This window comes from Falco punctatus (assembly GCF_963210335.1).
Source record: "Falco punctatus genome assembly, chromosome: 4".
Classification (NCBI taxonomy): Eukaryota; Metazoa; Chordata; class Aves; order Falconiformes; family Falconidae; genus Falco; species Falco punctatus.
Genome location: NC_137583.1, coordinates 49,519,610 through 49,546,483, shown reverse-complemented (window position 1 = coordinate 49,546,483; position 26,874 = coordinate 49,519,610). Strand labels below are relative to the sequence as shown.

The 26,874-nt window shown below is 51.5% G+C and overlaps 3 protein-coding genes across 5 annotated transcripts in view; 2 read left to right on the top strand and 1 right to left on the bottom strand.

Moving 5' to 3' along the window:
* UHRF1 (ubiquitin like with PHD and ring finger domains 1) overlaps window positions 1-26,874 on the bottom strand; it is a 42,682-nt gene that overhangs the window by 12,230 nt on the left and 3,578 nt on the right. Inside the window, exons 2-5 of one of the 3 annotated variants that reach the window (XM_080382531.1) lie at window positions 19,124-19,225; window positions 8,873-8,955; window positions 8,026-8,069; window positions 172-336 (exon numbers count right to left, since the gene is read on the bottom strand). In XM_080382531.1, coding sequence (XP_080238657.1) covers window positions 172-336; window positions 8,026-8,031 — 171 coding nt within the window. In that variant the 5' untranslated portion in view covers window positions 8,032-8,069; window positions 8,873-8,955; window positions 19,124-19,225. Of the gene's footprint in view, window positions 1-171; window positions 337-433; window positions 495-1,217; window positions 2,229-8,025; window positions 8,070-8,872; window positions 8,956-19,123; window positions 19,226-26,874 lie in introns of those variants that run through there. The other 2 variants (XM_080382530.1, XM_080382532.1) reach the window with 2 other exon arrangements.
* Window positions 8,965-22,503, top strand: LOC308061911 (perilipin-3-like). The gene is made up of 9 exons (XM_080382583.1): window positions 8,965-10,834; window positions 16,032-16,108; window positions 16,602-16,797; window positions 17,409-17,491; window positions 17,824-18,754; window positions 19,187-19,386; window positions 19,576-19,704; window positions 19,794-21,031; window positions 22,397-22,503. Exons 2-8 carry the CDS (start codon window positions 16,049-16,051, stop codon window positions 20,352-20,354), a joined length of 2,160 nt encoding a protein of 719 aa, XP_080238709.1. The 5' UTR covers window positions 8,965-10,834; window positions 16,032-16,048; the 3' UTR covers window positions 20,355-21,031; window positions 22,397-22,503.
* TICAM1 (TIR domain containing adaptor molecule 1) lies at window positions 22,022-25,065 on the top strand. Its single transcript, XM_080382533.1, has one exon. It carries the CDS (start codon window positions 22,591-22,593, stop codon window positions 24,769-24,771), a length of 2,181 nt encoding a protein of 726 aa, XP_080238659.1. The 5' UTR covers window positions 22,022-22,590; the 3' UTR covers window positions 24,772-25,065.

Below are 26,874 nucleotides of genomic sequence, written 5' to 3'. Positions count from 1 at the left end.
TTTTCACGAAATTAAAAAAAAAAAAAAAATTAAAATCGCCTTCCCCAGCTGGCGGGGACAGGGCTGGCGGGGGCCGCGGCTGGGGGCCCCCATCCCACCCCACCCCGCCGGCCCCCGCCCCCCGTTGGTCAAGGGCTGGTGCTGTCAAACATCCCCCCGCCCCGTTGGTACCTGCTTGCCGCGGTAGAAGAGCCGTTGCCGTTGGGGCTCGACACCGAAAACCTCGTGTATCCGTAGCCGCAACCCCTCCACCTTGGTGAGTTTGGAAAGCGAATCTACACGGTGGGTCTCCTTCCCGTCCATGGTCCGCACCTGGATCCACATGGCGCCGGTCCCCTGGCCGCAACGGGAGAAAACAAACCGGGTGCTGAGCGACGGAGACCCGTCGAGTCCGGCCCGTCGGGCACCGTATCAATGAGACCGCTCAACCTACCGCGCCAGCCCGGCCCCCGCCGCCCGGCCCGCCAGCCAGCCGGCCGGCCCGCCCTCCCGCTCTACCCCCGCCTCCGATTGGTCAATAGCCCGGCCGGTGTCAGCACCGATTGGTCAGTCCAGTTTTAACCCAGCCCCTCCCACGCTGAGCCTAACGGCTTTGGTTGCGCCCGTGCCTCTCTGCCGCCTCGCGGGCGGGCGGCGCGCGCCAACTGTATCTCGCGCCACAATTGAAACGTTCCCTCCGCGCGACCCACCCCCCCTCCCCAAGTCTCGCGCGATTATGCAAATGAAAGCGGGGAAAACGGACCGTCTTAAAGTGGCCGCCACAGCCAGTGGCCCACACCGCTGCCGCCGCAGCCCGGTGGGAGCTCCCCGCGGCGGGAGCAGGGGGTGGGAAAAGGCAACCTCACCCTGCGGCGGGGGTCGCTTTCGCTCCGACGGCGGAAAAAACCGGGGGAGTGTCAGCGACCCCCGCCAGCCCCGTTCTGCATCAGCCCCGAAAGCCAAGCATCCCCCCACCCCCGGCACCGCCGGTCACAATCCCCTCCCGCTGTCCCGTGTCGGGACCGGCGGGGCCGTCCCCTGCCACAGCGGCGCATCCCGGCACCGGAGCGCTCGCCCCCCTCGGGGAGTGGGGCTGGCGGCGGGAGCAGCGGAGCCGCGCACCACCCCCCGGCAGCTGTCACCGACTCGGTGTCAGCCGCTCCTCGCCATCCCCCCCACCCCGCGTCGCCGCCATCCCCCCCCTCCCGCTGCCGCCGGCCGCCCGCGGCGCGACTCACCGGCGTGGCGGTGCTGGAGGCCGGTGCCGCGCTGCGCCCCGCGGCCGCCGCCTGCGCGCTCCCCGGACTTTGGAGTTTGGCGCGGAAAAGCCCCGTGGGCGGCGGGCGGGCGCCCATTGGCCGCCGCTGGCGGGAACGGGCGGGCGGGGCGGGGCCGCCACCACCTCCCGAGACCGCCGCGCCGCTGCCGGGGGGGGAGGGGTTACGGCTCACCCGCCGGACGTGGCGCCCCCCCGGGGATGGCCCCGGCGCCCTCGCCGGCCCGGCGCCCCTCGTTCTGCTGCCCGGAGTAAAACCCACTCCCCCAACACTCCCGCGCCGGGGAAGTCCCTCACCCTCCGGGGCCACGGCACGGTGCCGTTATTATCCCCAAACCCGGGTGATTGTTGTAAAAACCGGGTGACGGAGACCCCTGCGAGCAGCCCCCGGGGGAGCGGAGACCCGAGGGATTCTCCCTCTAATAGCCACCTCCTCCCCCAGGGGTCAGGTACCCCAGGAGCGCCAAGCCCTGCAGTGATGCACATAATCCGAATAATCCGGATAATAACCCACAAAAGGCCTCTAACCCCCCAGGCCATTAGCTCTGGGTGGCTTCTGGGGCTAGTGTACCGCCCTGCTCCCGAAACGGGGCCTGGGTGCCACGGCAAGGCCGCGCGCGTGGCCGCAGGAGCTGACAAAAACGGCTGGTCCAGGGGGATGTTTGTGTCCAAAACTATTAACAGTACGAGGAAGTTCAAAATGATAAAGTTTGCTTAAAGTGGCCATCGGATGGAGGAAACTGTAAGTGGGGGATTACCAAGAGAGTGCTGAGAAAAGTCAGCTTCAAAAGTATAAAAACACAAAAACTGGTGGTTGGAGGTGGAGAGATTCCGGGATGGGAAAGCGGGAATGGCGGCGGGATCGGCGCTGCCGGAACAGCTCTGGTGACACTGCAACCTGCCGAGGCCCCGCAGAGCCGCTGTCCTGCCTCCATGGACAAAGGGAACATGAGGCGCGCTGAAGATAAATGCAAAACAGTGTTTCCCGGGTTGTCCCCCCACAGCACCCACAGAGATAACCTCTCCCGCTCAAAAAATGCAAAATCTGAGGGATGCAGCACCCTCCCACCCCCCTGATTTGCAGACTGCTGTAGGGAAGGCATGCAGCAGGCGAAAGCCTCCTAAAGCAGCGTGCACCTCTGCCTTATTCCCCTCCTTCCTTGGGGTCTGTTGGGGATCCCCCAGTTGAGCCACAGATCACCGGTCAGAAGTCGCTGGCCGAGATGAGGTTAGTACCAAAGGTTAGGCATGTGTCAGGGCACTAAAGCCTTGAAGCTGACCTGCGACCTGCAGCAGTCAGGCTTCATTTCCTCCCAGATCCAAAGGCTTTGCCTTGCAAAAAAAAAAAGTAATTTTTCCCCCTTTTAGGTGTACTAGAGTCTTAACCTTGACCGAGCACAGCAGCAAACCCTTCCTACAGGCTGAGAGGCTTTGCAGATGTTACAGACCTGGCAGGGAGCAGGGGGAAAGGCTTGAGCGTTGGAAAAACCATTTTCACTCTTATAAGGACAGGGCAGACGTCTAACATGTCTCAGGTTTGGATCTCCCAGCCTCAAGCTCAAATTAGTGCCATTTAACAGCATACCTGGATCCGTATTCCATCACCCGTGCCAGTCCCATTGCCAGAGGAGCTGAGAACCCACATCCCCCACAACTTCCAGATGCAGGACAGTTTAACGACAGATTTTACCGTTTCAGACTATTGCGGACCATTTCAGCATCACTTACACCTCTATAGAAGTGCCAGAAGAAGGTCAAAAAAGCCACTTTAAGACGCAGACCTGAGCCTTCTTGCCTTGATTACTCCATGTCCCATTAAGCTGACAAACAAGGGTTATCTATCTGAACAGTCAGCCATTCATGTCACACATGCTCAGATGCTAAATGTGTTTGTGACAGCACCTTGTTGCCTTGCATTTGACCCTACCTTATGTCCCATTTGGGTCCCATCTCACGTCCATTTAAGAATTATACACACACGTACATCCTTCTGCCCTCAGCACTTCCCATCACAGCATGGGGAAGGCAGCCTGACTGTAAGACACGGCCTGTTCAAGGAACAGGCTCCGGCCAGTTGCTGCATATGACTAGTAGCGTCCCTAGAACTCTCAGTCAGGAAATAAGAAGCCCACTTTCTAGAGGAAGTTTTACTCATTCAGTGAATCCACACACTGAAAAAACTGTGCTGCACCCTACACACTGTTCGGTTGGGTCTACAAATCACTCGAAATAAGGCTCAATTCTAGATAATTCTAGCAGTGGAACATTGATTTCACTAGAGGTTAAATTACGTATGCTCTCCTTTTAAGGTCCTCTCTTCTATTAAAACAAAAAACATTGCCCAAGTAGCTTACAGAGAGCTTGGTGTCAGTGAGATAAAGCCCTGGGAGCTTCAGGTTTCCTCAGACTACCAGGAAAAAAACCCTGACTTGGTTATGTTGCAGTTATCTAAGAGGCTGATGAGTTTTAGTTTCCTCCCTTTCAGATTGTTTCAAGCATTTCTTTTCTTTGGAGTTACAATTCTGATTGAAAACACTGTTCTGCTGTCTGGTAAATGCCCCACGCTGTGAAGAAACAATATCTCAGTTCTCCTGCCAGCGGGGATATCCAGTTCAGTTTATGAAAACTTAAAGCATTGTTGAATTCATTTGCAAAATGATGCAGTTAGCAAGACAAAATTCGAACAGTCTCCCAGCCCATGGAAATACTGTTCAAAGTGAAGTTTTGGCATAATGTTTTAGGAGAAACAAAAGTCCAGGCACACACATAAGAACTACCAGCTGATAAATGTAATTAAAACAAGTATTGGATGAAGAACTGATAGCTGGTCTTATCAGTTCCAAAGGGGCCAAATTTATCCTTGGGTAGGCAGCGCAGTCTTCCCGTTACAGTTACTATGACTCACTATCCATCCCTGACAATGCCTTTACAGCACTTTCCAGGGAAAAATAGAAGGGGGTCTGGTCCCATAAAACCACAAGAAGCATCACCAGAGGTACAAACACCCTAAATGTTTAAAAGACTCATGGTAACAGCAAGCTGCTTAGCTTGCAGAAGGCTGGCGAGGCTCAGGGACGTGCACCTTTGACTTCTCCTCCAGCTAATCCCCCTGGCTCCCCTCCACACTCACCAGCCCAAGAGGCCACATCTGCTCTGTCCAAGAAACTTGCTGTGGCTCTGAGGTCATCCCAGCTATAGAGAAGATGCAGCTATAGAGGATTAGCTACATGCAGCTACAGAGGGGATCCCTTGCGAATCATGAAGGACACAAGCAAGACCAGGGAAGGGAAAGAGACTATTCTACCTGACACAGGCAGAAAAAAAGGCCAAGAACTGACCTTTTACCCAGCTAGCTGTTTATTGGCCTCCCATCACTAAGAGTTGAATGTCCTCACAAACTGATGGGCAAATAACTTAATTCTGTCTTCCACCTTTTCTAAAATAGTTTGATTTTTATGGAGCTTGGAAATCAGTGCTTAGATGTGGAAACCAGTGCAGGAAAACATGGGTCCCAAAGCAAAACTATCTGAGCTGGGGACACAGAGTCCTCATGTTCCCATTCAAAGCCTTAACTTTCTACTGCTCAGCATCCATGAACTTCCATCACTTCGCTGAATGTTCTTCCTTTTAGCATTTGAGGCCTTAACTGAATTCTGCCATCTCTGTCCTGGGGTTTGTACTATGTTTCCCTTCTAGCACATGATGCATTGTATGGCTTAACCTCCTGAGCTGCAGGAAGTGCTCTGAGAGCCAGGACTCCCTGAACCAGGACAGCTGGTCAGAGAAAATCAACATAGCTAGAACATACTGCTTTTACTCATTTTTTTTCTGGCCTTCCTTACTGGTGCTTACATTTACGCTTTTATGTGTGCAAATATGTATTCTTTGCACATGTTCACAGGACTAGTGATGATTCAGTCATGTCACATGCACCACCACAGCAAGAGACTTTCCCCTACGTTGAACAGTAGGGCCCATAGGTAAGGACAAGTGGTCTCAGCAGGTATGTTCAAGTTTCCACATGCATTGGGATGATGCAGTTATGCTGCATCCAGCAACAGGAACTTGGCAGATTTCATTTTACTCTCCCTCCATGCAAGGCTCTTTTGTGGTGGAAGCTGAACAAGAAGCAGTTTCTCTCTGCTGCTTCAGCAGAGAGGCTCTGTGATTCTTCAGATTTCCCTAGGGAAAAACATATCTGCCCTTGGCAAAACCACTGTCTGCGCAACAGATACCAACAACAGGTTAAGCAAATACTTTTAAAGCATACTATTTATTTTGCACTCAGTTGTCCTGTACGAGATCTTCACCACTTCACAGAAGACCAAAATGAAAGAGATGATGCTGGAGTTCAGGACAAACGTTGCCTTCCTTCATGCTCCCACAATTTCCAAAATAACTGGGGTAAAGCTAGCCAAACTCCAAGGCTGGGGAGTGCAATGGAAAGCCTGTGTTCCTGATTACTGGGGAAGCCAGAGAAGGGGCCTTGGCAACGGCCTGAAGTGGAGAGGACACTTAGCAGGCCCAGATGACATTCACTTGCTCATCTATTAAAAAACAACCAGCATTATATTAACACACCCTACCTCTACCTAAGGCACGAGGCAAGAGTGCAGCATAGAGGGAGGAGCAGATGGGTGTGTAGAAAACCATTTTGCAGCCTGAAAAGCAGCAGAAAGGTGAACTGGAAGACTGGGAGAGCAGCCAAGAAGCCATCAGGCTGTGCCCTGCAGTGAGGGCAAAGCCGGCTGGGGCTCAGAGCAGGAACCTGCCTGAGCTGCTGCCACCTGCCCTTAAGCTGCTGGAAGGGAAGCAGGAGCTGGGAAAACCTTAAGGTGAGATGGGCAGCCAGGCAGCAGGAGACAGGCAAGTTCTGTTTCTGCTGATGCGGGGTGAGGGCAGCAGAGAGCTGCGGCATGCCCTGAACTAGGAAAGCGCTTTGAAGACTTGGAGAGACCAGGGTTGTTGGTTGGGAGACAAGAGCTGGTCTGAAGCTTTTGGTTTTCAGAAGGCCATAGCACTTTGAAGGCTGCTGCCTTTGGAAATTGTCATGCAAAGACGGGTGACTCACAGGTCGGTAGCATAGGACAGGATCCAGCAAGGAGTCGTCTTCTGCCATGGCCCTGCCTCCATCACTCTGCTCTGGTTCTGACACCCAGTGCTGTGGGACCAGCCCAAGGACACTCAACGTTCCTTTAGACTGTGGCCTTGGACAAGACTGCCGTGATGAGCACCAACTACTGGTGTGGCTGACAGGAAGCTCGAGCATGAGGGCGAAAGAGTTCTTTGAGTTGATGTGACCAGCTGAAACTATTTCTGCCACTGCTACTCCAAGGATTGCTCACTCCCAGCAAGGGGAAACGGTGGAGGAGATGAAGACTGGAACATGAGAAAGCAGAGTCTGCGTGCAGTGGAGAGAGATGGGGCTGTCAGCAAACATCTTGTGGACTTTGCACAGCAATGAAACGCAAAGCTCACAGGCTGATGTGTCCCCTCAGTGAGCTCCAGAAATGCTGCGCTGCAGCTCCTAAAGGAGGCAGGCATGCCTGAGCTCAGCAGTCCAGAGCATCTCAGGCAGCTTACTGGAAGCCCAAGGGCTTTGCTTGACTTAACCAAGGAACAGAAATAAAAGCAACCCATGCCTCACCCTTGAATCATCTCTTCTCATGCCTGTGTCTGCCCCAGGGAAGGTGACCATGGGATCACAGCAGGTTACTAATGGAGTAAATGCGAAGATCAACTGTTTCCTGTTGCAGCAGATGAACACTTGCAGATGGGGTGCTTCAGTGTCACATGTGGCCTCTGGTCCCCAAAGGGACAATGTTGAGCTCTGACTCACCGCAGAGCAGGGAAAGGAGCTGTGCCTGACAGTGGAAGGGACTGATCCTCCAAATCCTCCACATACCTGCATGCTTTCTGCTCAACAGAAATCCAAAAAGGATTGGGACCACTGAGAAGCATGCAGCTGGAGAGGCCTCATCCACATGCAGACCCCAGCACATAGCTGGAACAAGAGCTGTAAGCTAGCAGCAGGGCTGCAGAGCTGAGTGGGGCTTCCTGGCTGCCACCTGGCACAGGAGATGGGGGTTATACCTGGGGATCACCAGAAGAATTCTGCCCCATCTCTTGACAATGCAGCATTTGCACAAAGGCTGCAGTTCCTGATGTGATGCTGCCTTTTGTGGGAAGTGCTGCCCAGTGCCACAGGGCTCCTTCACTCCAGCCAACACAACTCCCTTTCTCTTTCCCAAACATATTTCTCTGCTTCCTCCTACACCCTTCTCACACCCACCAACCTTCTTAGAACCGATTTTATCTCAGCTTTAAGTATGCAGCGTTTATACATTAAGAAGAATCACAGAAATGATCATGCAAACCTTTGCTCTGAAATTGCAATCTCCAGATTTTCAGTATTGTGACATTGCAGGCAGGTCTACCCCTGGGTAGGAGCTCCAAACATTGGTATTTTGACCTAGTATCTAAAGCCACACTTTAGATATCAAACACCCTCTTGGAAATTATAATTACCAGTTATCCCATGCAAACCACTTGCCACTTTGCTCACATTCATCTGTGCCACATTACAAGCCACATGAAGGTGTACCGTGTGGATAGTGCTGTTTCACCCATTTAGGTGATGAAATACAACCTATGAGACTTTCACCATCACCAGTGCAACTGGCCTACTTGGGCACTTCACACCCACAAACTAACTGACAATTTGCATTATTGACACTACTTGAGGATGTAGCCGCTGTCCATATACATACCACCATTCAGAAAAGCACAGGACTAGTTTCTTGATTCCTGGTTCCTGCAATAAAAAATAATTTCATCAGATCTTCAGGGGACAGACAAGAACATCCATTCTCACCCCTACACACATCACAACCTGTAAAATCCACCATGTGACACCCACTAATCAGCTTTGATGAAGTCACTGAAGACTTCAAAACTGCACTTTAGCCTGTGAAGGGAATGAGATCAAAGGAGAGATTACACACTGCCAGGGAATTTGTTAGACAAAAGGTTCCCAGGTGATGCTCGAATATGAAGTTTACATCACACAGACAAAACGCACCAAAAAATCTTTGCAGCAGTGCAGGCACACTGAGGGAAGAGGCAAAAGCCACAATTTGTAGCTGGGCAAGTTCAGAGTGGACATTAGGATCTGCTTCTTCACTACGAGTGTCATACAATACTGGATCCAGTACCCAGAGAGGCTGTGCAAGATCTCCATCCCTGAGACTTCTCAAGACTCAGCTAGAGAAAGCCCACGGCTGGCCTGACCTGGCACTGCTAATATACCTGTCTCAAGCGGCAGGTTGGAATACCTGAACTCCAGAGGTCTCCTCCGCCAAGGACTCCATGATAAGTCTGACTCAAGTAAGGAGGGGGATTCCTTCTAACCTCAAAGCTCAGAAGTGATAATTGTCTACATTTTTGCCAGCTTAACGGCACATTTTCGAAAACCATCGACAACCTCCTGCTCCCCGTGCCTTCCCAGCTTACTGTGGGCAATACAGAAATAAGACCCACGGTCTCCTGTGTTCACCGGCCAAAAACAAGGTGACTCAATCAGTTTAATAGCTTTAGAAGACTTCAGATAATTCTTACCTGTGCCTCAGTTTCCTCCCCCACTGATCTTGAAAACAGACAACAGGAAGCTTAATTGATGGTTTCAAACCAGGTTTTGAGATCTGAAGGTGAAGAAGCACAGATGGAAAAGCAAAGCATTAACTACAATTGTCATTGTTTCTTATTGCTATTAAAAAGCCAAAACTTCCCCCACCCAGGCTCAGTCCTGCACTGCTGGGCCCTCTGCAAGCATAAAAATAAAAGGCAACTCCTATCTTGAAAATCACAGCAAACTTGAGAAGCAGCATGTTTCACCATCGCATATTTGCTGTAGCCAGGCAAGGGCTGCGAGCGGGAGAGCATGTCTTACTCATTGAGTAGTTACAGCAACCATGCTGTGGGGTAGAGAGATTTGCCAAGAAAACATCACAGCTTAGTGATGTTTTCACATCACAGACCCCACGTCCTGCTTCTCTGGAACTTCATGACAACATCGGCGCTGCCAAGCCAGGAGCAGCCCTGCAGCAGTTGGCGCGCTGAGCCCCAGCACCCACGCACAGACTTTCCTACCGTGCCACTCGCTGCTCACGCAGCCGCTCTTTGGAAGAAGCCGAGCAGCAGCTGGCCCTGCACGTGCCCACCTGGGGGACAGACCCCCTGCCCCAGCACCCTCCTTCCACACCGCTCCAGTGCTACGGCTAAACCCGGGCTGACGCGTTTCACATGCCGCTGCAGACGACAGGCAAGGCCCACGCTGGAAGCCGTGTCGCCGGCAGCACAGGCCCCCTGCGCCTTTGCTGCAGCACTCGGGGGAACGGCTGGCTCGCTCTCTGGCCAGGCCTCCCCAGCTCCCTGAAGCAAGGCAGCGCCTTTGGGTCACCATGGTGGCAAGCAGGACCTTCCAGCCCTGAGATTTAGCTGAAGGAAGGGACGGGCATGCAAATGCCTGCAGGCTGATGGGCTGAGCCCATTTCACAGCTGCAGATCCCCACAGACCTCCAGGGCCTGTCCCCCCCCGCACCCCACCATGCTGGGGGTCATGTCCCTGCCCACGGCAGCTGCGGGGCAATGCACCCCATGGCCCAGCCCCAGGGCCAAGGCGCTGGAGGGATAGGGTCCCCGAGAGACCCCGGCAGGCCTGGCCCCCCGGGGGGGGCAGACAGCAGCACTGCCACCCCACCGCCATCAGCGCCCCACAGGCCCTCACCTGCCTCCCTCACCCCACACCCCTCCCGCCTGCTCCCCACTGGCCAGGCCAGCACTCGCGGTGTCCCGATTGGCTCCCCTAGCTGCCCATCAGGCCCTGCAGGTATTTAAGCAGGGCGAGGCCCAGCATTGCCTGTCCTGTCAGCGCTGGGGAGCAGAGGAGGCAGGTAAGGTAGGGCTGGTGGGGAGCGATGTGGAGCTGATGTGGGATTGGGGCCAGGAGGGGACTCCCCAGGGTGGCCCCTTGCTTCCTGGGTGGGCCTGGTAGCCTCTTGGCTCAGGTGGCTCCTTGCAGCCCTCCCAGGGATGGTGGGTGGAGGGTGGGCTCCATCCTTAAAGCCCTTGGCTCCTGCTCTAGGGAGCTCTAAGGCTCAAACCTACCTCCTGAGGGGCTGTGTTCCCCCAGCTGTGCCCCTAGGGCTTCTCCAGCTCCAGGGAAAGCTCAGTGCTATGGCACTGCTGCTATCCCCATCTGTGGATGGGGGGTCTCTTGGCTTTTTGAAGCCAAAATTTATGTCTTGCTGCATCTGCTGGGCCTTGGGGAAGAATTGAAAGGCTTCAAATCCTTCCCTAAAGGCTTATTCCTAGCCCTGAGATGACATCTTGGTAACACCATGGGTCTCTGATCTGTGACTGAGCATGTGTCTGAAAGCTCTTTTCTGCTTGTTGTCTGCTGAAGATCAAAGCTGGGCAGGGGGGTCCATAGGAGGTGGCTCTCCACGCAGCTGTGCAGGGACAGTGTGTGCCATGTACCCCAGACCCCACCGCTGACGTGTGCTGATGCCAGGGGAAGCGGTATGTACTTTGGGAGGCAGGTGGATCAGCTGGGCATCCCCTTCCTGTTGACAGCGCTGCCAGACCTGCCTGTAGCTATTTCACATGACCGTTTGGTGTGGGCATGATAATAGTGTTAACCAAGGGGGGTGGCCTGAGCGACCAGGTAACCTCTTGCTTGCTCAAGAGCACCGTGTCTGTAGGGTTGGAGGCTGCAGCCACGCACAGCTTTGCTAGCTTGCTGGCAGCAGTACTTGGTAAACTGGCTTTGTGTTTCTCAAGACTGGCAGGGTTCTTAAATGTGGTCATGACTACCTGAAACTGTGCATGGCTGTGAAGGACTTAAATTACTGAAGCTTGTTCTGCTGAAACTTCCAGATAAAATATACGCCAAAGAGCAAGCGGCATGCTTGTTGCAGCTTCTGGCTGAAAAGAAGTCTGTCCTCGTGGAAAAACTGGTGAATGGAAAGTACTAGAAAGATGAGAAGCTGTTTTAATTAAACTCCTTCCCCTCTTTCCTAAAATCTCCAAATTCCAGTAGTTTGGATAGTTTATACACTCACTGTCCCAAGGAATTACTGAGCTGGTAACAGCCATTGGCTGTGGTGCTTAACTTCCTTTGGAAGTGGGGAGGGGGGGGAAACCTGCCTCCACCTGCAAAAGTGGCTTTAGTCTTTGAGATTACCTAATGCTGATGGCTTCTCCAGAAAGGTTAGATGGGCACCTCTGCCAGCAATTTTGAAAGTAGTGTCTTAAGGTCCAAGCTGAAAGCCATCAGATCCTCCTCCTAAAGCTAACTCTGCCCTCGGAGCACTTGCAAGCGACTCCCTGGGTGATGGGCAGTGCCATTCCCCGCTGCAGCAGGCACCCAGTGACCCAGTCCTGCTGACAGTTCATGGTAACTGGGGTATCGGTGGCAAATCTTGAAAAGAATGTAAATAACTGCTTCAACCACAAATTAATGCCTCTGCTGTGATTGGCCCTCCCTGCTTCTATCTAAAGCACTAAATTTAGCTTTGTTTTCCTAAATGGTCATTAAGGAATTGCTAGTTAGGCTATTGAACCAGGCATCCTAGCTATGGCTCCATCTGCCTTCCCGAGGTAAAACGCATTTAGAAGGGAGAAAAGCTTCCTGAACACCAAGATCCTACCTCTGTGTCTGCAGGACAACATATAAGTGGGCCATCTTCATGGAGCAAAGTTTATTCCCACAGGAAAAATTAAAACATTACGCAAGTTAAAGAATTAGCTTTATGGTTGTTGTCAGTGATGGAAATCAAGGGAGGTGTTTTACCCCAGCAGGCGAGTACAGCTCTATCAGGCTAGCATGCTGTGCTGGCTGTGACAGGCTGACTGAGGCAGGGAGAACAGGTAACAGCTTGACAGTTCTGGGGCCGATGCCCTGGCTGTTTCACTGAGTTCAGACTTGTGCCAGATTGGGCAATAATCAGCAGTTGTGTTATTGTGCCATGCTAGAAATGTGCACTGAAGAGTTTCATCTTTCTGAAACTACCTGTTTCAAGAACTCTCTCCAGCAGTGACTTAGTATTTCTGATGTTGCAATGGTATGAAATCATCTGATCATTGTTTTCATACAAAGCAAACTGTAATGCTGTTCTTGCTCTTCTGCCTGGTGGTTTCCACGCGTGGGCTCTGCCTGCTGGGACTCCCACTTGCAACTAACCTGGCCTGAAGCTGTGCCTTTCTCCAAAAGATTTTGAAACTGACCCAGCATTGCTACGCAGTGTGCTTTCCTGCAATCTCTGAAGCAAATCAAGGTCTGCTCAGCACTTTTGCAGGGGAAAGAGAAAATAAAACCATGCTGTGGGCTCATGAAGATTTGCCAGTGCCACAAATACTGGCATTGCAACATACTCCAATTCCTCCTACACAGAGAAGAGCAAATCATGTCCTAACATGATTGTGCTGCAAGGATTGTCACTGACACAGTTGCATCCAAAATTAAGATGGGCTCCTAATGCTTCAGAGGTTGATTCTAACCTTGTACTGGTTCTTACATCAGTGAAGAAGTTACTCCTGACTTATGCCAGCAGCTAGAGTATTTTTGTTGGTTTTTTTGCTGCAGTGTCTCTGTGCTAACCCTGACAGCAAGGCCAGTAAGACACTCTGCAGTTTGAGGTTTTTCCCACCTGTCTAGAAGTAAAATAACTGAGCCAAGGGGTTGTTTGTAATGGTGTTGAAATAGCTGTGCTTTGCCCTGTGACAGGGCTGCAGACTGGTTCAGCCTATTTGGCTTCAAATAAACCGTAAACTTGCCCTAAAGCACAGCAAGAAGAATAACCACTAACTGAACAAATGCTGTGGACTTTGGGACTGAGGCCTTATGTTCAAACCCTGCTTTTGTTTGGAGCACTTCTTTAGGAGCTCTCCCAAGACGGATAAAGTTCAAGCTGTATTTTTGCTGTGCTGTTAATTAGGCAGCCCCTGGGCAGGGTGGCTCTCAGAAGAGTGCTGGCTCTGGGCTCCTCACTTGAGAGGCTGGATGTCCTAACTTCTTTGACAACTTCTGCTGTAGATATTTAGCACTCCACATCTCTGCCTTGCTTGGATCTCACTGAAATGCTGACTAATTACATGATTAATGCAGCAATACTTGACATCCTGCCAAGCTACCTCCTGAGATGTCTCCCTTAGCTCTAGCCATAGTCACTCCAGGGCTAACAAATGCTTGTTTCGCTACTTCTTCCCCCACTCTCTGTTCCTGTTTCCACAGCAAAATAAAAACCTTGCACAAGTCAAAGAACACAAGAAACAAGACAATAGTCTCTGTCACAAATCAGATGGCAAGGTTTTCTTTTTTTTTTCTTGGGTAGAGTCCACCAGTGTGCCTGGAGCAGTGCTTGGCCTGGGAATCTAGTTTGTAAGGAATTTTGGTTTGGGGTGTTTTCCATTGGAAAATGCCACAGCAATTCTAAGAATAGGAATTAACTGGCAAAAGAAAGAAAAGCAGATGCTGCACTGAAGAGCAAAATGCTGAAATCCCTGCTGTGCCTGACTAAGGCTCAGAAGTAATCCTGGATTTATCGCATGACACTGGGGTGTCCAGATACCAACCTAGGTCTATGCTGGGGAAGCCAATACATGTTCAAGATATTGCCCAATTCTTATACTTGAACCTTTTGAATCCCATTATGTAATGAAAATACTTCTGAGACTTGGTTTCACAGGAAGTGAGGAGAGGTTTCCTGCCTAGCTGCTCAGTAGGATGGGACTGCAAGTGGCAAGGTAGCCATCAGAATGCTGCAGCTGAGAAACCTGGCTCACTCTTCTAGAAAAACTTCAAAGGATTTCCTTATCCTTCCCAGAGCTGTGAGACTGTGGAGTTGGCAGTGGTGGTGGGGAAGCCGATAAGTCACCCACTATGAACACAGGTATAGGAGGAGAAGTCTAAAATGACTCGATCTTAATGTCCTTTGCAAAGGATATTCCAGAGGAAAGGGGCTATGAACACTGAAGGTTTTCAAGAAAGTAAAGTATGCTTATTGCTGTTTCAGTCTCTGGCCCTGACACCTTTCTGGAGGGGAGCTGAAGTCCTGACAGTCTTGCCCCTGACCCCACCCACCCGCCAAAGAGGAAAACTAAGCCACTGTAAAACCCATCCCTACTTCAAAAGAAGTGGGGGAAATCTGAGGGCTTTTCCCCCTGAAAGGGTATTACGCAATTTCAGACAGTTTTTTTTCCAAATAAATATTTCTGGTTTTAAACTCCATTATTAAACTGTTTGAGCTTGCCACATTTTGAAAATTTAAACAATTACTTATAGTACTGACATAACAAGACCTGCTGCAGCTGCATTTCAGCAGGGCTTGTTAGGAGGACGGTAATCTGTCATGACTGAGTGAGACACCATTCAGGGATTCCACCATGAGCCCTGCTTCTGCAGGGTGTGTCTTCCCTTCAAGTGCCCCCTGGCCAGCGAAGAGCCCCTGCAGTGGGAAGCTGAACAGAAGTATCTGTAGCAGAGTGTACTGGCCTTGCAAGGCCAGGTTTTGGGGGCAGGGGTAGCTTCTGTGAGAAGCTGCTAACGCTTCTCCTATGTCTGATGAAGCCAACGCCAGCTGGCTCCAAGATGGACGTGCCGCTGGCCAAGGCTGAGCCCATCAGCCCGTGCAGAATGATGGATGTGCTCCAGCTAGGTTCCCCGGCAGACTGTCCCCCTCAGCCCATGGAGGTCCACGGTGGAGCAGACACCCACCTGCAGCCCCTGGAGGACCCCACACCAGAGCAGGGGCTCCTGGCAGGACCTGTAGCCCTGTGGGGAGCCCTGGCTGGAGCAGATTTTCTGGCAGGACTTGTGACCCTGCAGGGGACCCATGCTGGAGCAGTGTGTGCCTGAGGGACTGCACCCTGTTTGAGGGACCCAAGCTGGAGCATTTTGTGGAGTGCTGTCTCCTGTGGGAGAGACCCCAGGCTGGAGCAGGGGAAGAGTGTGAGGGGTCCTCCTGAGAAGGGAGGAGAGGAGCAGTCGAGACTGTGTGATGAACTGGCCACAGCCCCCATTCCCTGTCCCCCCTGTGCCGCCCAGGGGGAGCAGATGGAGAAATTGGGAGTGAAGTTAAGCCTGGGAAGAAGGGAGGGAAGGTGGTTTAAGATTTGGTTTTGTTTCTTATTGCCTTACTCTGGTAATAAATGTAATTTTCCCCAAGTCAAGTCTGTTTGGCCTGTGATGGTAATTGGTGAATAATCTCTCCCTGTCCTTATCTTGACCCAGAAGCCTTTCATTCTATTTTCTCTCCCCTGTCCAGCTGAGGAGGGGAGTGATGGAGTGAGTGGCTGTGGTGGGCACTTGGTCTCCAGCCAGGATCAGCCCACCGCACAGAAAATGCATAACAGATAAGATAGTTCTCACCCACTTCCGACCTGCAACTCTGAAGCTAGTCAAATGTTACCAGCAACAAAATAAGTAGGATGATGATTTAGCTTAATGTATTTGGCTGTTCAGGGATTGAGGGAGGTGACTGAGTACAGTCGTTGCCCTACATAAATACTTGCACATCATAAATCATGCAGCCTTTCCAATGTCTTCACACCCTTGCAAGAAAGATTAGTGCTGCTACAATAATGTTCTCGGGACATGTGGAATGATGGATCCCAACTTTGTTGCCCTTTGATTTTTCACCAGTTTTGCTAGGACTTGAATTCCACTGGAGGAAATCAAGTTGTGCTTGTGCTGTTATACTCTTGGTTTTCCTTTCAGCTGCGGTTGAATTCAGCATGGCATCAGAAAAGAGCACAAAGAAAGATGTGCTGAAGGCTGAGGAACAGCAGCAAGCGGTAGGTGCCAGGGCAGCTACTGCTCTAACATGCAGCAGTTAAACTACCTCATGACAGATACACTGGTAAACTAACTCCCAGTGCCTCAAAACCAGGCTGGGAGTAACAGAAAGATTAACCATATGAAACTGTGGTTAAATCTAAACTTGGTTAGTACAGAACTAACTTTTTTGCTTAAGAGAAAACTTCAGGGCTGGCTCAAATAATGCAAATAATTCTGAAACATGAGCTGTTATAGGTCCTATTTCCACATCAGGGGTTGGTGCTGAAACCCAGTTTGACTCAGAATTTGTGAGCTCAGAGCCTGAACTTTTAATCCTGTCTTGTCACTGATGTCCTAGTAGTCTTTGAGTGAGTCTTCAACTGAGTTTAAGAAGGATGAGGAAGATGGACTGGGTGCCGGCTTAGGACCTTTCAGGATAGACACATGGCTTGTATTCGCTCAGCAGCTTAAGGCTGGGCCCCTAATGTCACTTATTCTTTTGGGTTTTAGAGTGCTGTCAATCGGGTAACCAGCTTGCCCTTGCTCAACTCTGCATTTAACCTGGTCTCGTCTGCCTACAACTATACCAAGGAGACCCATCCTTACCTCAGTGGTGTCTGCAATGTGGCTGAGACTGTGGCTGCTGTTGCAGTAGGTAGCGTGGTTGGTGGGGCACAGCCCATCCTGAACCAACTTGAGCCACAAAGTAAGTGAGGAGGCTGGGGTGACCCTGTCTATGCTAGAGGAATAGGTGTGGAGGGAGTTTCATGTGCCTGTTGGGTGATATCCATCTCCTATAGCACTAGCACCAAGTCTTCCACTCAGCACCTCCCAGCTGCTCAATGAACCTACTGAATTTCATGGATATGAAACCATTATGAGCAGAAACAAAGTCTGGCTGTTTGTCTGTGGTTGCTTTAAGTCACTAAAAAAAACTCCCTGCTTTCTCCTGTATCACTCCAAGTTATGAGCATCACAACTGGTATCAGCAGTGCCCGTCTTGGACGTAGCTCAGTCTCCCATCCCAACACTTTTCAACCCTTTAAACAAACTGCCCTGCCCTGCCCTGCAGGGACAAGTATTGCGCTCCAGTGGAGCGACGTACTGCCAACAGCTAGAAAACTGGAGAAGCAAAATGGAGACTACTCGAACCTGTCACATTGTAGGGTCTGTTCACTTTTTAACAAGACCCCTCACCCCAAAATGGTGATTATTTTCTTTGGCTTGCTTTCGTGAGTGCGTTCTGAATTGGCTATTGTAGGGTCAAAAACCCCTCTCTAAACTGAAGAATAAACTGGTACCTGTTGTCTTTTCTAGTTGCACTTGTAAATGAATATGCCTGTAAAGGACTGGATCAGCTGGAAGAGAACTTGCCTTTTCTTCAACAGCCAGCAGATAAGGTAAAGTAAAAGCCTGGGGAAGCTATGACTTGATCTCTTGCTTGATGGAATTGTTACAAGTACAGAAGAATATGCGGAAATAAACTTCAGCAGCACTGCTTTGTCAGGTCAGTCCCTGGTATGGGCTGGAGGAGGCACTGCTAGCTGATGAAAGCTGGAGAGATGCCTTCAGCATGTGGAAGTGAACATGTCTATGTAAACATAGGTGTACTGACTTCCCCAGCTCTCTCACAAGACTGCAAATGTAACTTAATCATATGTAAAAGCTACTTTAGGGAGGCAAAATCTATTTCAGGGAAAGAAATACTTTTCTCTGCTTCTGCCTGTTGTAGGTAATCTCTGACACCAAGCAGCTGGTTTCCACCAAAGTGACATCTGCTATGGATGCTGCCTGTGAGGCAAAAGAAGCAATGGCTGATAAAGTGACTGAAGCTGTGGACCTAACTAAAAATGTTGTTGGGGACAGTGTCAAGATGACCAGGTCAATGGTCACCTCCACTGTTAACAGTGCTGTGGGGGCTGCCCAGGGTGCCAAGGACCTCGTGACTAACAAGGTGACAGAGGCAGTGGACCTTGGTAAACACATTGTGGAGGACAGCGTTGGACTGACCAAGTCTGCAGTCGCTTCTACTATTGTCAATGCTGTAGAGGCTGCCCAGGGTGCCAAGGAGCTCATGACTAACAAGGTGACAGAGGCAGTGGACCTCGGTAAACACATTGTGGAGGACAGTGTTGGACTGACCAAGTCTGCAGTTGCTTCTACTATTGTCAATGCTGTAGAGGCTGCCCAGGGTGCCAAGGACCTCGTGACTGACAAGGTGACAGAGGCAGTGGACCTCGGTAAACACATTGTGGAAGACAGTGTTGGACTGACCAAGTCTGCAGTTGCTTCTACTATTACTGCTGCTGTAGGGGCTGCCCAGGGTGCAAAGGATCTTGTGACCAACACAGTGACTGAAGCAATGGACCTAACGAAAGGGGCTGTTCAAGATGGTGTTGAGAAGACTAAATCAATGGTCACTTCTACAGTCACTGCAGCTCTGGATGCTGCATATGGCACCATTACTAGCAAAATAAATACAGCCTTGGAGCAGAGCAGAGAAGCTATTCAAGAGAGTGTGGAGATGACTAATTCAGTGGTGACCAACAGCATGAGCAAAGCCAAGGCAGTGAGCCAAGCAGTGGCAGGTGGTGTGGGATCTGTCCTGGGTATATCAGAAGATCTGGTGGATCACTACCTCCCAATGACAGAGGAGGAACTAGGTGAGAAAATGCTTAGCTGGCAGTTGTAAATGCAAATCCTTTCCCACATGACTAGAGCACCTGACACTGCAAGATTCCTCTTCTGAAGTAGACAGGTAGCTCTGAATTTGTCACCAAGTTGGCTGTCTGTCAACACTGGCTTGCCACGTGGTATGGGACAGAGATCAAGCATTTTCTAACTGGCCCTTGCCCATAAGCCTCAAGACAAGCAAATATGTGGGTGCACACTTCAACCTATCTGTCAAGTCTGTTTATCCGAAAAGAACACGTTGAGCAGGGACCAGCCTGCCTTTAATACCTGAGCAACTACAAACCTCTACTGTTTACACAGCAAGCTTCAGCCTTATGTTTTTCAATGAGTGACCTTACCTCTTCCCCTCCCTTACAGCTGGGAGTGGAGCACAGCTGCATCTCTGTTCTTGTTTCCTCCAGGTAAACTGGCCACCGCTGTCGAGGGATTTTGTACGGCTTCTGTGGAGGAGCAGAAACAGCAACAGAGTTACTTTGTGCGTCTGGGTTCCCTCTCTAACAAAGTCCGCCACCGAGCCTACCAGCACTCCCTGAACAAACTGCAGTGCATTAAGCAAAGCACCCAGGATACTCTCTCACGACTACAGCTGGCATTAAAACTGGTACAAACATGCTTTTTTTCTTTTTCCTTCTGTTTGTAGTCTTCCTGCCCTACTATCCAGATGGAAGCTCTCCCTCCATCCTGTACCAGCTGCCTGTCATCTTGGATCCCTCCCTGGGAGGGAAGCGCTTGTGCTTCTCTGATTGTGTGTGCTTGCAATACAGCTGTTCCTCTCATTTTTCCCGATCAGATTGAATCTGTGAAACAGGAGGTTGGCCAGAAGCTCCTGGATGGGCAGGAGAAGCTCCATCAGCTGTGGGTGGACTGGAGCCTGACCCAACCCAAAGGAAACCAAGTTAAAACTGCCTCCCAGCCAGAGGTATCCCTAGGAGGGCATGTTTAATCAGGCCTCTTGTGGATGTTTTATATCTCGTCTGCTCTAGTAACTGAGCTGTATCTCTTTCCCAGCAGGTAGAGTCACGGACTCTAGCTATGCTGCGTATCATCACCCAGCAGCTACAACCTGTTTATGAGAATCTGAAGGCCAGCATCCAAGGCCTCCCCAGCAACATCCAAGAAGCTGTGAATCAGGCCACTCAAAATATCCACAAGCTCCATAGTTCTTTTTCCAGTGCTGTATCTTTCCAGGACCTCTCTAGCACCACCCTGACCCAGAGCCAGGACCGTGTGGCAAAGGCCCGGAGGTCCCTAGATGACCTTTTTGAGTATGTAACTCAGAACACCCCTCTAAACTGGCTTGTGGGTCCCTTCAGGGCAATAGCTACAGTGTCACAGGATAGCAGAAAGCAGAAGAAAGATACGGTGACAGATATAAAATCATCTGTGTTGGAAGAGGCTACATCATCAAAGGAGATGGCTAAAACACCCAAAGAACCAAAGGGAGCAAACAGGACCCTGGGGGAAGGGTGTGAAGTGCTAGAGAAGCTGGAAGAGAGGGCAAAGAAAGACACAGACGTTGCAGAGGCTGCAAAGGAAATAAAAACGAATGCACCAGTGGAAGACGTCTGAAAAATTCCTGCTCTTCTGGTCAAGGCTCCCTGGCTAGAACAGCACTTTGTCTTTTAATTATGTGTCCAACTGCCAGTTGAACAGGAGTGGCACTGTTAGCACTCTTGCTGTCCCAGGCTGTTCACAGTAAGATACAGCTTGCAAGGAGGCTTGATAGCCAGGGTGGGGTGATTCTGTAGCTTGATTTACTATTTTTTTTAAATCATGTTGCTGCACTGAAAGGGAAGATGGGGACCTGTACTTCAGCTTTTTAAGTCAGCCTAGCTGCATGTGTGAATAGCTAATTCCTGCTGAGACAAGTTGTGGGAGAGAAGAAGCGGTCTCAACTTATTTTTAATGTTGAATTTTCTTTTTCAATTCATCCAAGCTGCAGAGATCTTGGGAGGATGATGCGCTTGACCTTTGATACCATTTCTCTCCTTCTACAAGTTTAAAAATGTGTTACAGACATGCCTTCCCTTCTGCCTGTTGTGTTTCCGCTGAGCTCAGCCCTGCAGCAGACCAGAAACAGCTGGGGGCAAGAGGTTCTTCTCCAAAATATTTTACGGATTGGTCAAACACTTTTTCTTTCATAGAGAAGCACTTAGCAAAGTGGGACTTTCTTTTAAGCAAGCCAGCTTGCAGTGGGATTACTTTTTCTAGCCGTGTGAATGACTTCAGGGATCATCTGTTTGTGTGTAAGTAACTCCATGTGTGAAATGCTTTGCAGCCACTTGAGATGGCTTTTGCCAGGAGTTACTCTGCTGTGGTAAAGGGATATCCTATTATTAAAATAGGGGTGACAGGTGCTGGCTGTTTTCCCAGCAAACAATGCTTTGTAATAATTTCCAATGTAACTTATTGTGGTAACTTAAGTCCTAGCATGGTCCCTGGGCTAAGGCTGAATAATGGCAAGCAGACATCAGAATAAAGTGTGACCTGTGCTCAAATACCAGTTTCTTGTGCGTTTCTAAGCCTGCAGTGTCCTGTTCTCCCCTGGGCCTGAGCGAGAAGCTCGTATTTAACAAGTCACCTCTCCGACAGCTTGTGCGTTCCCGCAGCTGCTTGGGGCGGGGGCGGGGGGGAAGCATCTGAAGCGCCGGGCGGCAGGTCCCACGTTTGGGCTCGGTCTTAGAGCAGAGAGACCCCTTCCCCGAGCCTCGTGCCTGCGCCCCGCGGTACCGGGGCTGCCCTGGGCAGGAGGCGGCAGCTCCCCCGCGGCCCGGTCAGCTCCGCCCCGCCGGGCCCCGCCGCTTCCTCGTGCGGCCCCGGGTCCGCCGCCGGCCCAGGGTCCGCGGAGCAGCAGCCGCAGGTAGGGCAGCCCGGGCCCGGGCCGGAGCGGTCCCCGGGGGCGACGGGCGGGGCGCGGGGGCGGAAGGGCCGCAGCCCACGGCCACGGCGCCGCTGCCAGCGCCTGCGCTCGCATCCGCCGCGGCGGCGGCCTGGAGCCTTCACGGGGGGGCCGGCAGCTTCCTCGGGCCCGGCCTGCGCCGGCCGATGAGGCAATCGCAGGAATTTTATGAGACAGAAAAAAGCAACCTGAAATCACGAACTTTCCCGGCTGGGAGCTATTTTGGGCACTCGCTGCCTCCTTTAAATAGGGCAACTCCGGCAGCCGGGTAAGCCCTGCCCCGCCAGCGGCCTCGGTGAGTGCCAGGGCTGGGGGGGCGCAGGGGGACAGCCCCTAGCCTGCCCGGGGGCGGGACGGGTGCGGAGGGCTCCCTCCAGGTGTGCTTTATTCCTCCTGCCCCTCGCAAGAAGCCTGCCGGGCCCCTGCAACCAGCTGCCTGCGGGAGACAAGACACCTGCGTCTACATACATACGTGATTAGTTCAGCAATTATTTGAAAACAGTTGTAATTAATGGGAAATGAAGGCAAAAAACGCGCCCTTTGCTTAATGACAGTGTTAGAGTAACGTGTGGAACGCCAGCAGACCTGCAAACACTGAAGAGATGCAAAAATACTCGAGAGCTGTGAGGGAGGGCTCTGCAAGCACCTGGCGAGCGTCCCCCCCGCTGCCCACATCGCTGTTCCTGAACCTTATCCTGTGTTCTCCTCGCAGGTTCCTCAGCACCGAGATACTCCAGGTCCGGGACAAGCCCCTGAGCAGCAATGAGCTGTCACTCATGCAGTATGTGAAGCACGAGCAGGGCATCGCAGAGCAGCGCCAGGGAATGAACCTTTGCTCTGAGTACTGTAATATGCTTTTTCCATCCATGCAGCTTCAGTCCGTCATCTGGGCCACCAGCTGATGAGATGGCACAGAGCGCCGAGCTCCAGCCAAGCTTCAAGGACATTTTTAATATTCTATCCCAGATCCCACAAGATAAACTCCTTAGCCTCAAATATAAACTGAAGCACTTGATATTTGGGCCCAGCAGCAAATTACTGCAAGCCATGGTCCTGCTTACTCTGGGGCAAGAAACGGATGCAAGAATTTGTTTGGCTGCCTTGGGAGATAACCGGGCAGCCCAGTATGTCCAGCAGACCAAACTGGGTGCTGCAGGAGTGCAGGAAGATGGGGAGGATTTGCAGCCTCCCCAGCTGGATGCAGATGCCAGGGCACTTCTAGCACAGATCTACGCAGTGCTGGCAGAGGAAAAACTGTGCAGTCATGAAGCCATGGACAAAGCCTGCCAGGCTGCCACCAAAGCCTGCAGTGCCAGCAAGGAAACTCAGGAGGGGACACTGAACAGCACCCCACCTGAGGACCAGGAAAAACATGGCTCTGCTACTGGCACCGGCCCAGGCGACAAATTTCAGACGCTGAGATCTGATGCGGGTGTAGGGCTTCCCCAGGCAGCCAGCCCAAACTACGCGGTGAGAAGTTCTCCCGTGCAGATTGGAGGCAACTCAGACTTTTCAGGCCCACGGACCTTGTGCTCCTTGGGGAGTCCCTCCTTCCCCAGTCACTTTGAGATCAGTGCGTCACCAACAGTTGTTTTTCACACCCAGCCTTCTTCCCACAAGTGTGTCCTCCAGCCCAGTCGGCTGTGCCAAGGGAGCACCAGCGGTGCTGGGCAGCCTGACGGGGACCAAGCGAGCCATGGCCTGCAGGAAACAAGCTGGGCCAGCAGACCCAACTCTCCTCCCAGGCCGGACACAGGTACCCAAGTGCCTGGACCAGAGAAGGTTCTGCAGGTCAGTTCACATCATCCAACTCTCCCTATTCCCAAAACGCAGCAGCCCACAGTGGGTACTGGAAGCCAACCTGTCAAAAATAGTGATGTTTCCAGCACAGTGGCAGCAGAACCTCAGGCACCAAGAGAAAACACAGACAAAAAGCAAGACGAAAAGAAATTACCCACAGGTGTTCCTGCCTCAGGAGCTACACTGGATACTGCTCCTGCCCACAAGTCCATGGAGGATTCCTCTGTTCCAGCAGGCATTCCTTCTAACTCTGCATCTGCTTCCATTTCAGCCTCTTCCCTTCCTCCTCCTCCCACCTATCCCTTCTCCTCAACCCTTCCCTATCTTTTGCAGGGAGCAACTTCCAAGTCATCATATCCCCCTCCCCTCCACTCATCCCCCTCTCCAGCCTGGCCACCTCCTCTCCAAAGTGTAGAACCAGCACCCACATCAGAGCCAGATGGCGGAAAGTTCTTCACTTTTGTTGTCCTGCATGCTAGTGAAGATGAGATTGTTGCCCATCGGGTCAAGGACCGGCTGGAGAACATGGGGGTTCCCAACGGTGCCACACTTTGTGAGGACTTCTTCATTGCCGGACGCAGCCATATGACTTGCTTCCAGGATGCTATGGAAAACTCTGCTTTCATCATCCTTCTGCTGACCAAGAACTTCCCATGCAACCTGTGTATGTTTCAGACAAACACTGCTCTGATGGAGTCCATCCTGAAACCATCCAAGCACGACTCAGTCATCCCTTTTGTACCCAAGGAGAACCCCCTGGAGCGGAGCCAGATCCCCAGCATACTTGGCGGGCTGATGCCCTTGGATGAGAACTCTCCTGGGTTCTCCAGGACAGTGCAGAACACCTTTACCACCAGCAGGATCAATGAGAGGAAAGCCATGTGGGACCTGATGCAGAGAAGGAAACTACAGCTGCATCGGCAACAGTACCAAACACTGCAGAACTTAACTGCCCTGCACCTTGGCTCCCTTTCCCAGCTGCCTCCATCAGCAACTCGGCCACAGCCACTGGAGCAACTACCCCAACAGTGGTGCCCCCCTGCTTCGACTGTCCCTCCTGCCGCATACCCACCTCCCCCCGCTGGTCACCCCACTGCTCAGATGGGTCCCCTTCCTTTCCAACCACTTCATCTCCCATCAGGCCACTACAACATGATGCCAGGGGCCAGAGGCAACCCACCCCTCATCATTCAACATGCTCGAATGGTTCAGATTGGGGACCACAACATGATGCAGGTAGAAACTATCACACCAGGTCCACAGGACAGTGAGGAAGAAACCAGGTAGAACGCTGCATCAGAGACACAGCAGGTCAGCCACGGCCAGAGACATTCACACTTAGTTTCAAACCCTAGATTATAGTGATTCTGCTGGGACTGGGACTATTCTTATTTCACTGTGGGTAAAAGATGCCACTTTCCTGGAGCACAGGAGAATACTAACTTCTTTTTTTGTTGGACAAGAGATTGCAATCTCCTGGGACCATTTTCCTTGGGCTTATTTTCAAGTAACTTGAGAAAACTCTTTTCCTGATTTTCTGAGGCTATTGGAAAATTTTATAAATAAATCTTAATTAATTTATTTGTGTTTTTCTGGTTCTTTTCAGTAGAATTAGCAAAGGGGCAGGGAGGGATATCTGGAGAACCATTCTGCACATCTGTACCTCTGGGGTGGAGGGGGCTGGGAAATGGCACACAAGCATTCTGTTTCGTAATCTGCTGGTGACCAAATCATTTGAGGCAAAATCTTCAGGGTCTGCTTTGGAGAGTCACTGTGACACCCCCCCGTCAAAGTGCTAAGCACCACGAGGTCCCACCATTTTCCTTCAGCAGTTCCCCTTTGCTTGGGGTTGCTGAGTATCCCATCAGCCTTTCACACCAATGCCTACTTTGTGTGCATGGTGTGCTCCCCTTGCTGCAGGGCACCAGCAGCACCATTTCCTCAAGCCTCACATCAGACCCAGGAAGGTTCAGGAAACCAGTTTCACAGACTTCTGAAAGGCTGCAGGCCTCTGGACTGAGGCATCAAGAGATCAATTTTCCCAGTTCCCCTCTGAAACTACAGAGAGAGAAGTTTTTTTCGTGACAGATGGAATTCCCACATGCCCCTGGAGGCATTGTCGTGGTATTTTTGTATTTAAAAAAAATCTGTTAAAAGAACTGAGATTACACACCAGATACAAGGCTAAACAGGCATCTTAACAGCAAAGCTGTTCTTGAGGGGAAAAATATTACTTAACGAAGGTGGAATGAGATGGGGGGAAATGCAGAGAAAGTTCAGGGTGGCAGAAGCTGTGTCCACTCCTCCATTCTTACCTGCTTGGGAAAGCTCAGAGGTGGGACCAGGGTCCCGTTAGACTGGCTGTTGCACAGAGACACGTTCCCTACTGAGATTATTCCACCTATTTGTTACTGCCTTCGAGGGAAAAGTTTGACAGAAAAACAAAAAGCATTGAGCAGAGCATTACTGAAGGGACGGAGAGAACAGGAACAGGGGAAGTATTCTGCAGGATCCGGGTGAGGGATATACCAGGCAGGTATCTACTGAGCTCTGAACCCATGGAGGGCATCTGAAGCAAAGCCTCAAATCCCCAGGCTCTGCTGGGGCTGACAGCTTCTGTAGCAGCCATTTGCCGGCTCTGTCAGTAGAGGTCAGCCCAAAGCCACCAGACAACCAGACATGGGCCTGCTCCCTCCACAGACCAGAGCCCCGGCCAACAGCCCCGAGCTCTGGAGCCAACCCACCCTGCACCAGGGCCTCCCCAAGCTGCAGAGCACTGCTCGCCCTACTGCTCACCCTAGGAAGGAGGCCCAGAGCTGCCACGTCCTCCTTAAGGTGGACCTCGAAGGTTAGTGTTACTGATACAGGGAAAGGTGACCCCGTTTGGGCCATTTCTGCAGATATGTGTGTGCTTGCACCACTCTGAATAGCTGTCCAGGCAGGTTTCAAAGCGAGAGCAGCCAGCACTGCCTAGCAGCCAAAGCACAGGATTCCCCCAGAACATCCCGGACCTGGGGCTACCCAAGCTGGGCACTCACAGGGCCTGATTATGGATTGCAGTCTTTGTCAAAGAACCATCCAAGCCTTACAAGCAACACCTGTGTAAGAACTGTGCCCCTCAGGAGGGGCCGAGGATGTCTGCAGGATGACGCTGGAGAGCCTGGGTACTGACCAGTGCAAGCTCTGGAGCTCCTGGGCACCACCAGATGTAGGAGACTATTTGTACCTACTCTTAAAATGCAAGAGTGGTGGCTGTCACGGTTTTGGATTTAAATACCACAGAATCTCCCCTTAAGAGGGCACAGGATCTTTCTCATGGATCTGTCCATAGAAAGTTTCTCTGTTTCCCTCACACACCTCAAGGAAGCTTAGCTCCTCCTGCACCTCCTT

Coding starts and splice junctions, on each gene's coding strand:
- LOC308061911 (XM_080382583.1), top strand. CDS start 16,049: ATGGCATCAGAAAAGAGCACAAAGAAAGATGTGCTGAAGGCTGAGGAA. Junction 18,755..19,186: donor AATGACAGAGGAGGAACTAG/GTGAGAAAATGC, acceptor TGTTTCCTCCAG/GTAAACTGGCCACCGCTGTC. Junction 19,387..19,575: donor TACAGCTGGCATTAAAACTG/GTACAAACATGC, acceptor TTTCCCGATCAG/ATTGAATCTGTGAAACAGGA.
- TICAM1 (XM_080382533.1), top strand. CDS start 22,591: ATGGCACAGAGCGCCGAGCTCCAGCCAAGCTTCAAGGACATTTTTAAT.